A 12,024-nucleotide genomic window follows, 5' to 3' on the forward strand; every position below is an offset into this window, starting at 1 on the left:
AGCGAGCAGGGCAAACAGGCAGCCGAGTTTCACTCCTAGCAGTGGCTCCATCCTGGGGTGCAGAGGCCTGAGAATGCTGAGTGGAGTTGTATCTTTGGAGCAGGAGTGGTACCATAGGCAGCCCCAGCTGGAGGGTCCTCTCTCCTGAGTTTCGGGAGACTGTTGGTGCTGTCCTCCTGCTCTGTGGCCTCTGTTTGCTCAGCATTGCATAGCTGAGTAGGGCCCTGCCCCAGCTTCCCACCTCCTCCCACGTGGAGGCTCCTCCCCTGCTCACGCCTTCCTGAGCTTCAAAACCAGAAACTCCACTCCCACACAGCCCATTGCCGTGTCTTCTCCTCCTCGGCCAGGCCGTGAAGAATCCATGGGCTCTGCATAGTCTTAGTTTCTGCCCCGGGGTTTGGTGCAACCCAGAATGGGACAGTATGGCAGCCAGTTCCCAGGTGTTGTGTGTTGGGGCTGGTTGGTCCTGCCTTGCTGGAGACATTTGATCTAGGCCTTCTGTGCCCTCTCCACCCAATCCCAAGCCTTACAGGTTGCTATGCTGATACCTGAACTGCATCCTTTCAGAGGGGATTTGGGGCGACTTGGGGTAAAGAGGTGGGGCTGTGGGGTGGTAGTACTGCCTCTGTGGGAAGTCGTGGGTGATAGGACACCCCTTTCCTATTATCCCAGAAAAACAGACCCAGGTATGGGAATGTCTAGTGGGTAGTTGACGTTTCCAGCCTTACAACATTGAGCTTGTCAGTTTCTGTCTGTGACGGTTGTGAACAGTAGGAGAGGGATGGAGGTTGAAGATAGAAAATGACTCCTGTCCTGATACAGCAAGGCCGAGGGGAAACAGCCATGACCGGAAGGAAAGGACCTGCTTGGACATATAGGGACCTATCCAGGTGGCCTGCACAACAACTCTGAGACCTGCTGGGCCAGTTTCAGAGAGCTGGGGCGGTTTTCCCACTACTCCATGTTACCCTCCCAGGACAGCTCTGGTCTCTGGTAGATGCAGCAGCATTCCTACAGAACAGGGTGAGCCTGGGATTTAGGAGTGTCGTGCGAAGTCTGGCACTGCTAAGCAGTTCTCGTTATTATATGTTAGTCCAGGACAACTGAATCCTCTTACTTTGTATAAAAAAAAAAAAAATCACAAAATACACTTCCGTTATTATAAAATTTATTATTATTAAAACCTCACAAACACAGACATATGGAGGTCCTAGCACTCCCATCCTGGATACCAGATAGCTTCAGCAGCCTTGGCAGGCACAATAGAAGAAAATACTTGTTATGTGTCCTGTCACCTCTCAGCAGGATCCTGATCAGGGGTCAAAGGAGACTCAGACGGAGTGACCACAGGTAAGAGATCTCCCCAGGAGCTGACTCGGGCACAGCGATACAGATCCCTGTGGAAGAGAGAGGTCAGTGTGGGCTGCAGGTTCCCACCGTGTCCACCACTTCTGCTCGCGTCTCCTGTACCTGCCGTGCCGGCGGGCTGTGAGCACGGCATGCTGCATGTGCCCATCTGGACAGCACAGGTGACAATGCACATGACGAGGCCGTTTAAGGACTGGCTGAGTGATCCGGGGCCAGCGATTAGCCTGGTCTGGAGACCCTCGGGCAAGGATCACCATAGAGAACTTTTCCTCCTTTGGCTTCTTGTTCTAGGATAAGGATACAGAGACTGTTTAGAGGAAAAGAATACGGGAAAATACTGTTTATCTCCCCATCTCGGCAGTCCTTTCTCATATTCTTTAACCACATACACGCAGGGCCTGAAACCTCCAGGCTATTTTATAAATTCCCCAACTCCTCCCACCTCGAATTCTTTGTCCTCATGCTCTCCCAGGTTATTTTCTCTGCTGCGATATTCCCAGGGTACATACCCAACTGAAGGGGATGGGGTGGTAACCCTGGGAGAAGCTGCAGGCCAGGCGCTTCGAGGCTCTCAGCTGGGGACAGGGAAGTTCATGTGGACACTGAACACATAAAGACATGGAATAAGACAAAGAACCATCCATCATGAAATTGAGAGGGTAAGAATAATAGAGTGAAGAAGGCCCAGGGAGAAAGGAGCATAGGTGCAGGGTGCTGAGATCCAGGGGGAAATTAGATGGAGACACACAGGCATGGAGAGTGCCCTAGCTTTCCCCTCTCTTTTCTTGGCCAGAAAGAGTTCGGATGTGTGTGCTGGAAGAGGCAGACGTAATACTCACGGGAGCAAAGACAAAACCAGGTTGAGAGTTCAAAGGTGACTTTTCTTCTCCCTGAAATCAAGATAAATCAAAGAAATAAAGCTGGAATTGGGATTATTTTCATAACTCAGTCTTTGCAGTTAAGTCAGTTGAGGCCTTCCATAACATTCAATTCTAATAAAGATTAACTATGCCCTGGGAGTTTAGCTGGCTGCATCTCTAATACTCTAAACAAAGAACTTTCTCTTTGCAGCAGGAAAAAGGCAGGAACTTGGCATATAGTATGGTGCTCCCCCTTGTCAGCAACCTCCACTCTCAACCACTCGAGGACAATTACATTCATGACTATAGCCCAGCCGTAGTGGCCCAATGCTGGAGCCTAGTGGCTGATGGGAATTTGGATCCTGTGTGCACCTAAAATACTCTGAGGGGATAAAGGTGGGGGATGGCAGGACGGGTACTGCAGCATGGAGACCGTGGCGTGGTCCATGTCCCTCCTGTGCATGCTCTCTCTTTCATGAAATAAATATATCAATTTATACAGTGGCTCACACTTTTCCATAGAGAAGTTTATGACATAGGCATATCCTACACCAAGGGTCTGCAAAGTCTTTTTTTCCCCCAAGTTTTTGTTATAGGGCACATACAGTTGCCATAAAGAGACAGAGAGAGAAAAAAAGTGAGAAATCGCCCCTTATGGGAAATGACCATGCCACAATCCCTTCTTTTCCATTTTCCTCTCAAGATTTTGGGCACACATGCAAAGTGTGTTTTTCCAAGCCACCGAGTCTAGAACTCAATCGCTGCATCGGCCATGTGGGATTCAGCTGCTTTAACCACCATGCCACTGGCTGGCCCTGCCAAGTTCTATTAAAGGATTAGTGAGTAGGCAAAATCTGTGTTCCAACTACTCAGCTCTCCTGTGTGTGGTGTGAAATCAATTCACACACACAGATGTCAACTGGCAAAAAAACAGGTAGTGTCCACAGGGGCTCGTTTGCCAACCACTGTCCTCTATCATGACTTCATATGCCTAGTTCCCGAGAGTCACCTTACCACTGCATAATGGAGCCTCTTCAGCTTCCAAGGGAATAACAGAACATAGTGATAGATGGTGGTGGTGAGGTGTGTGAAGGAGGAAAAAGGAACCCTACCTTAAGGACCAGGTCTCTGGCATCCATGAGAAGGCAGTGCCCAGCTTTTGTCCCATTCTCCACCAGTACCTATTCACAAAGGGCAAAGCAGGCAGAAGCCCTGGATTACCTGAAAGCACAGATGTCAGAGCATTCGCAGATGGAGAGGGGTCCTAAAGGAAACGGGCATTCTCTGAGATGGGGGCAGAGACAGAGACTTCTGAAGGAAAAAAATGTCCAAGAATGAGAGGAGGAGGCATGAAATCCACTGAAATTCAAGTTGTTTTAAAACTTAAGGGGGACAGGGGCTTTCTACTCACCAGAAAATGACCTGTTTTGCGCCACAAGGTTTGAACTACCTCAGTGCGGTCGGCCTTGCTGGGTAGTTCACTTAGGGAAAATGCTGATACCACCACATCAAACTGTACCTGAGGACGGAGACAAGGACCGTGAGCGGCCCAGCATCTCCCCATTCCAGACAAATAATGAAGTGCTAAACTGTACGTTTCTTCTATTGCGGTCTTTTCTAACACTCAACGCTGCGTTGCAGTTGAGCCCGTTTTCCAACTGCCACACTGCACATTTAAAGCTCTTTAAACATCGCTACTTGCCTTGGGAGACACAGGGAGGAACTGTCTGAAAAAGACAGCTGGAACATAAGGTTTTCCAGAGTCTGAACCACCTGTGGAGTAAAGAGAGATGTGGCAACTCTGAGTACACGGACGTGAACAGTCAGATGAAAATGAAAAGAATAGCTCCAAGAATAAAGAAAAACACTAGGCAAGAGCGAAACAGAACAGGGCAAACAGATATTAAAAAGGACAAGGAGAGTAGTGGGTCTCCTGTCCTATTAACATGACCCAACCCATCCAGTCTGGTAAAGGCCTCTACCACCCTCTGCTTGATGGTAACGTCGCAGGGAGACCAGATTCATCTTGACTGTTATGCTTTTCCTCTGCTTCCTAGTCCTTGCTGTTTCCACTTCCCAAGTTTTGGAAGAACCCTTGCTTATAGCGTTGTCCTCACCTTTCAGTAGCTTTTCTGCCAAATTCAACATGGCAGCCGAACTGTCCACACACATATATTCACGTAGGCTCTGGCCCCACATACTGTGAGCAGCCCTAGATGGTAAAATATAAACCACCAATTCTCATGTTAAAGAGTCTTCCCTACAAGTGACCCATCTACTTCCAGCCCCACTCCTGCAGAAATAGGCTGTTATCTTAAAAGAGTTGGTTATTTCCTTTATATACAATGCCCCACAGTAGGGTAAGTAGATATCCATTCGGAGCCTAGATAAACACCAATTAGAGAATGAAAAAAGATATAAAAATAGTTTTTTTTTTTTTTTGAAGAGGTTTTTGCTACAGGGCATGTGCGCTTGCCAGAAAGACAGAGAGAGACACGGAGACAGAAAGTGAGAAATCATCCTCCAAAGGGAATGGCCATGCCACAATCTTCTCCTCCATTCTCCTCTTGGGATCTTGGGCATGCACGCACATGCACCTGGTGTGAGTTTAAGCCACCGGGTCCAGGACTTGAACCGCGGTCGACTACATGGGAGTTCAGCGACAAAGCCATTATGCTAACTGCTGGTCCCAAGATATAAACATCTTTTTAGATTCAATATATTTTATAAAATAAGAAGCTCCCGAAACAGTGATTCTAAACCTTTTTGGGTCACAGTATTCATTCAGAAGATAAAGAGCCTTTTTTTTTTTGGAGAGGTTTTCGCTATAGGGCGCATGCGCTCGCCAGACAAACAGAGAGAGACATAGAAACAGAAAGGGAATAATCAACCCCCAGAGGGGATGGCCACGCTGCAATCCCTTCTCCTCCATTCTCCTCTTAGGATCTTGGGCACGCACGCACATGCGCCCAGTGTGAGTTTTAAGCCACCGGGTCTGGGACGTGAACCACAGTTGACTACGTGGGAGTCCAGCGACATAGCCATTACGCTAACTTTTGCCTCCCGATAAAGAGCCCTTTTAAAAACTAAATATGCAATGTCCCAAGAATCTAAGACTACTTTATAATGAGGAACAGACTAAAAAACTAACTTATAGGCAAAAAAGCTTTGATTGACATGTAAAACGTACGTTCTAGACTAAATTCCTTTCCTTTCCACCCTTCTTCCTTCCTTCCTTCCTTTTAAGGTTTTTGCCACGGGGTGTGTGCACTTGTTGGAGACAGAAAGAGGGAAAGGGAGAAATCACTTCCCCGGGGACTGAGAGAGGGAAAGAAATCACCCCCTAGGGGGCAGTGGCCAGGCCGCAATCCCTTCTCGTCTAGGGATTTTCTTGATTCTCAAGCTGTCAGGTCCAGGACTCAAATCGCACTTGGCCATGTGGGAGTCTAACACCTTAACCACCATGCCACCTCTGGCCTCTTCTTTTAACCTTTCTAAATATAAACCTTCTCCTACCCGACATCTCTTTATGTTCTAACCCCAATCCATATACCTTCTTCTGCTTTGCCTTATTTGTGGGACAGACATTCTAGACTTCCAGTTTTCCTGTTCTCCATGTTTCTCTATCTCAATACTGGAGTGGTGTAAGTATGACACTCGAGAACCAGAATGACAATGAGAGAGATGAAGAAAGCTACTCACCAGGTGACAGAACCAGTACCTGAGCCAAAGTCCATCAAGGTTTGTGGCTGGAACTCTGGAACTCGAGTCCGGATCTGAAGAAATACATGACACCATACAATAGGGTAAGCAGATACTTATTTAGGGCTTTGGTATAAATATGAATTAGGGGCAATGACAAGAGGAGGTGGGATATACACATGTCTTTTGAGATTCAGAATATTGTATAGAATAAGAAACTCCTAAAACAGCGATTCCAAACCTTTCTTGGGTCACAAAATCCTTACAGATAGCGATTAAAAAAATAAATAAATAAATAAAAAATAAAAGCAGGACCAGCAGGTGGCATAGTGGTTAAGGCATTGGACTCCCACCTTACCAACAGTGGTTTGAATCCTGGGCCTGAAGGCTTGAAAATCATGCTGGCTGCTTGTGCATGCCTGCCCAAAGTCCCAGGAGGATAATGAAGAAGATGAACTTGAGGTGTGGCCATCCCCCTTCAGGGGGGTGATTTCTCACTTTCCCTCTCACTGTCTCTCTCTGGCGAGTATACATGCCCTATAGCAAAAACCCTGGGGGTGGTGAGGAGAGGGGGAAGGAAAGCATATGCACCTTCCTAAGAATCCTGACCCCAGAGGACTACTTCATGAATAAGGGAACTGATGGTAAAAGGTTCAGCTTGGAAGTTGAGGACTTTTACCTCGTGGAATGCCCTGGAGACTGCTGCAAAGCCACCATCCAGTCGAGCTGCCATATAGACCAGGCTTAGTCCCTCGTTGTAGCTGCCACAAAAACCAGAGAGTCGTACCTACTGGGAAATAATCTCAATCCTTAGCTGCCTTCTAGATTTTTAGGAAATATCATCTTTGGAAAGAGCTCTTCCAGTTTAGCTCTTTCTCTTTTTTATTTTTTTGAGAGACATTTTTGTTACAGGGTGAGTACGCTCGTCAGAGAGAGACAGAAAGTGAGAAATCACCACCACCACCACCACCACCCCCAGGGGGAAAGTCACAACCCCTTCTCCTCTAGTCTCCTCTTGGGATTTTAGGCATGCACGCACACGTACCCGGTGTGAGTGTTAAGCCACTGGGTCTGGGACTCGAACCCCAGTTAACTACGTCAGAGTCCAGTGATGTAACCATTACTCCATCTGCTGGTTCTGCAGTTCAGATCTTCCATTTCAAATATGGAAGAGTCTTGAAGACTCTTACATTACCCAGATTGCTTTTCCCAACACTGAATTGACTGTGTAACTGTACTAAAGTCCAACTTTCTTTCTCTTGCAGCTTTTCTAGTCCCTTACCTCAGTCCTTGCCAATGGTAGGTAGTTTTACGCAGGGCATGTAGCACCGTTCCCAAAAGTTTCTCCTCTGTCTGAGGTAAGTCTGGGGTGAAACAAGGATGGGAAATGAGTTCTTAAGGGGAAGAGGGCTCAGATCCAATAATGTGTATACTGCCCACCCAGTCCTTACTTACTCCCACCTGGGAAAAGCTTCAAAGCTCCACTTTCAAAGTGTATCCAATAGGATTTTGCCCCTAGCAGCAGTTCAGTCATATAACCAACCCTATACCTTAGGTTTTCTTTTTATATTAAAGGGGAGTGTAAAAAAAATGGGAAGAACAAGATAAAAATTATATTTTGTGGATTTCCTTATTTTTCTAAAACTTAAGAGGATTGTAATGTCTCTTGTTTCCATGAGAAGAAAAGGGGCTAAAAAATCTAAGTCTCGGGATTATATCAGTTCAGTACTACAGATTGAGCACTCTAGATCTGAAATGTTCCAAAATCTGAAACTTATCAAATGCTTAAATGATGCCATGAGTGAAAAATTTCACACCTGACCAGATAGGATGGGTCACAGTCAATACCTTGCAATACAAAAATATAGTACAGAATTACCTTTGGGCTATATGTAACTAAAACATTAATGAATTTCATGTTTAGACTTGGGTCCCATCACTCAGCTATCTCATTACATATACGAGAAGATCTCAGGGTCAGCAGGTTGAATGGTGGTTGGGGCACTGGACACTCCCATATGGCTGATCATGGTTCGAGTCCCAGACCAGGTGGCTAGCTTTCTTACTTTCCCTTTCTCTCTGGTCAATGTAAAATAAATTAATGAATAAATAAAATTTAAAAAGAAGAAAGTAAGTCAAAGACCAAAATCCAGAACACTTTTAAGCACTTTGAATAAGAGATATGTAACCTTTCTTTTAATAAGTATCTACTGAGTTCCTACTCTTAGCCAGACACTATGGAAAGTGCCAGATATGAAAGATGGGGGGTGGGGGGAGCAGGTCTGTAAAAAGAAACTCACAATCATGGAAATCATATGATGAATTATATTTATTCTCCTGTCCTTGAAGAGGATTTCAGTACTGGACAGGGAGCTGCACACAACTTTATTTCATCTGAATGAAACATAGAAGGTCCTAATCTAATAGACTTGCAGGGAAAAAACAAAGATCTAGATTTTAACAGTATATCATGGGCACTGGATATACTGGAACCCCAAGGACAATCTCAAGAAAGAAAAATCTACCTTCTCTTAGTAAGGCATCATTGTACAACTGCTCTGGCTAGACAATTGAATAAGAAACCGCAGCATGTATTTGAGAAAACAAAATTATCTCTTACTCTTCATTTTCACTGATAGTTCAATCTTGCTTGCTCTATAATTATTCGTAAACCCTACCCGAGTTTTCCAGGATTCTCTTCTCGATATCCATCGCCCGTCTTCGCAACTCTTCTGGCTCTACAGGCAAATGCCGGCTCCACAGATAATTGGTCAGTGCTTGCACCTGTTTCTCCACATTGGGCACTGCGCTCTCTATGGGCCAAAGATGACAGCGGAATCACCCGCGTGCAAGCCCAGCCCGGGTTGCTGTGGCGCTCCCCTTCCCGCCGTTACTCACGGAGCAGCAGCAACTGCGCGGCGTTCTCCAGTGCCTGCGGCAACCGCACGTACGGCAACTGCAGGATGCCGGGGTGCTGGCGATGGGGCTTCTTCCCCAGGAAATCGGACTGGTTATCTACCTGGGTCACGCCGGGCACGAAGCTGGCATGCGCCTGCAGCAGGGGAAGGAGGCTCATTGCGGCTTAGGAGCGGAGGCTACGGCTGGGGCGGGGATCTGACAGCGCTCCGCCTCGGGCCGAGCTGTCTGAGAGCAGGAGAAGCACGCACTCACCCGGCACTGGGGAGCCACGGCAAGTCCTCGGGGCCATCTGCCTCGAGTCAGTAGACACCACAGTTCCCTGGCGGGCGCCATGACACCGGAGGTGAACCGGAAACGGAAACGCCCTTGGTTGGCTCGCCGCGCGGAGCATCCTCGGCGGACTTCGGCCCCGACGTGTTAGCCAATGAGAAGAGGGCGTGCTCGCAGCGCGGGCGGGCGTTCCGAGTATAAATACCGGAGGGCGGGCCTAGGTGGCCGGGACGCGTAGGGGTTTCGACCTCTTCTGCCTGACATGGGTTGGTCTCGGGGCTGCGTCCAGACTTCCCACCAGGGCCAGAAATGGGGAGGGGTGCGGACGGGCCAGCGACGGGGAAAGATTATTTCTAGAGATCGGCCTACCTGCATTCCTTCCTGGAGAAGTCGGGTTCCTGGATTGTTTTCCCGGTGCGAAAAGGGAAGGATGTAGGAACGGAAAGATGAGCTGAGACAAACCAGATTTAGGCGACTGAGGCTAACAGAAACCAGTCATTTACTAGTTATTAAATATTCATGTTTTAGTAAATACTGGGCCAGCTGGTGGCGCAGCGGTGTTAAGGTGGCTGGACCCCATATGGCCTTTGGAGCCCTGGGCCCTGCCTCTTGAAAAGCAGTACCTTCTTGTCCAGAATCGGGAGAGGAGAGGAATTGTTCTTGGATATCCCCTCTGGGGGGTGCTGTCTTACTTTCCCTTTCTCTGGTGAGCAGGCGAGCTTTATAACAAATTAAAAATAAGAGTCTCATAAATATTAAGCCTAGTTAATAGATTAAATGTTGTTACATTTCTTAGTTTCTCATCAAATTAAGCCTGTCCTTGTAGGTAAATAGCTAACCCTTTTTTCCCTTTTTATTTACTTATTTACATTTTTCATTTATTTTACATATCGAAAAATGTAAATGCTGGGAACCAGCAGTTAGCATAATGGCTATGTCGCTGGATTCCCACGTAGTCTACCGCGGTTCGCGTCCCGCACCCGGTGGCTTAGAACTCACGCTGGGCGCATGTGCGTGCGTGCCCAAGATCCCAAGAGGAGAATGGAGAAGAAGGGATTGTGGCATGACCATCCCCGGGGGTGGGGGGGGTGTGATTTCTCGCTTTCTGTCTCTATGTCTCTCTCTCTCTGGCGAGCACAGGTGCCCTGTAAGGGGGGGGAATGTAAGTGCTCAGGCACCATAGTTCTTGACAGTTAATAAACAACTTTCAAAATTTCCAGAAAACTGAATTTTAAAGATAATCTTTAAAATATTTGTTATACTCTTGTGATTCTGTAACAACAGACAATAGGGTTTTAAATACTTTTTAGAAAGTAGTTACATGTCAACAACTCAAACTGTTGAGAAGCAAACATCAGCACACAAAACCAGAATCTTCTCAACTCAGTTCTGCCTGCCAAGTATTCTGTGGTTTACCATGTGCTAGTGGAGATCAGTCTATTTTTCTTCCTTCAAAGTTCCTCAAGGGTAATACTCTAGTTATGGCTGCTCTTTTGCAATCTCTGGTGATTACCGTGCTGGGCTGGAAAAGTCCAGGTTATTTTATGGTACGAATTATTTCATATGGCTTCTCTAATCCTCTATGCCAGGCATAACTGTTTATAGTGCCAGGCAGTCCTCCCAAGAGCTTCTGTTGGCTTTCTTGAGATCTACCTTAATCCATAGTTTTCTGGTCGTATCTTTAGATACGACATTCCAGTCAAAACCCTGGCAATAAAGAGTGTCTCTAATTTATTTATTTATTTATTTATTTATTTATTTAATATTTTTTTTAGAGTTTTTTTCACTATAGGGTGCATGCGCTCGCCAGACAGAGAGAGACATAGAGACAGAAAGCGAGAAATCACCCCCCGGGGGGATGGCCACACCGCAATCCCTTCTCCATTCTCCTCTTGGGATCCTGGGCATGCATGCACACGTGCCCGGCATGAGTTTTAAGCCACCAGGTCCGGGAACCGTGGTCGACTACGTGGGAGTCCAGCGACATAGCCATTATGCTAACTGCTTGTTCCCAAGAGTGTCTCTAATTTCTTATGTAAGGCAGCAGATATTATTAAATGTATGCAAATTAACCGTCTGCCACAAAATAAGAATACTCACAAATATTTTTCAATTCCAGAGGGGTCAGGAAGGGAGAAAAGTTTATATTTCAATTTTAAAAAACAATAAAGCAAAGAAAAAAACATTTTAACAAATTGTTGAAGTTATGAATAGCTCAAAGAAAGCAAAATCCTTAAATCTGGAAAACAAAGCATAGTAAAACAATCAATAATGTTTTACTCAAAAGTCATAAAATTCTATTTCACCAGTTCAGTATCATGTAATTAATCTCTCTTCTGTTGAATTTTTAGTGTTATTGTGGTCTAATCTTTCTGTTTAAATCCTAACATTTAACATTCAATGTTATTATTGATATTTCTGGAATTGTCCCTAGCATTTTCTTGGTTGCTCTTTGTTCTCTTCTGCATGTGTGTGTCTTTAGTATTCCTGATAAATCACTCCTTTCAGAACTTCTTGAAGCGCTTTTGGTGTTGGTAAATTCTTTTGAGTTTTGTTTATCTAGAATATGTGGAGAGCAGCCAATCTGAAAACATGTGATTAAAACATGTGGCCTGAAGACACGTGCAGATATGTGCTTTCCTAAGCTTCTCTACACGGCTATTGAGAAGCATCTACATATGAAAGCAGTACCTGCCTGTTGTCAATGGCTGTCTTCCTGCTCTCCTTGAAACTCAGTACCTCGATACTGCCCAGTATCAGGCTAAAGGAAGTCACAAGCCTTTTTCAGATTATTCCCCCAAAGGATCTGTGTAATTATATGGCGCCAGTCATTCTCACATCTTCAGTCGATTTACATCCAAAACAACCGGCTTTGCATCCCAATTTCTCCTCCCTTATTCTCTTT

At 45.9% G+C, this 12,024-nt stretch overlaps 2 protein-coding genes across 2 annotated transcripts in view; both read right to left on the minus strand.

The window, feature by feature from the left end:
• LOC102486267 (zinc transporter ZIP2-like) overlaps window positions 1–321 on the minus strand; it is a 3,199-nt gene extending 2,878 nt beyond the window's left edge. Inside the window, exon 1 of the mRNA XM_006161448.1 lies at window positions 277–321. Within this exon, the coding sequence (XP_006161510.1) occupies window positions 277–321 (45 nt within the window). The remainder of the gene's footprint in view (window positions 1–276) is intronic.
• An 830-nt stretch (window positions 322–1,151) lies between these two features.
• On the minus strand, window positions 1,152–9,196 carry METTL17 (methyltransferase like 17). Its single transcript, XM_006161437.3, has 14 exons — window positions 9,102–9,196; window positions 8,829–8,982; window positions 8,609–8,743; window positions 7,213–7,294; window positions 6,610–6,691; window positions 5,931–6,004; window positions 4,346–4,440; window positions 3,931–4,001; window positions 3,640–3,747; window positions 3,341–3,409; window positions 2,208–2,258; window positions 1,878–1,970; window positions 1,471–1,655; window positions 1,152–1,397 (listed from the first exon to the last, which is right to left on the minus strand). The coding sequence occupies exons 1-14, from the start codon at window positions 9,180–9,182 to the stop codon at window positions 1,292–1,294; spliced, it is 1,386 nt and encodes a 461-aa protein (XP_006161499.1). The 5' UTR covers window positions 9,183–9,196; the 3' UTR covers window positions 1,152–1,291.
• Window positions 9,197–12,024: the final 2,828 nt, after the last annotated feature.

The sequence above is a fragment of the Tupaia chinensis genome, unplaced genomic scaffold (genome assembly GCF_000334495.1).
Source record: "Tupaia chinensis unplaced genomic scaffold, TupChi_1.0 Scaffold138584_1, whole genome shotgun sequence".
Classification (NCBI taxonomy): Eukaryota; Metazoa; Chordata; class Mammalia; order Scandentia; family Tupaiidae; genus Tupaia; species Tupaia belangeri.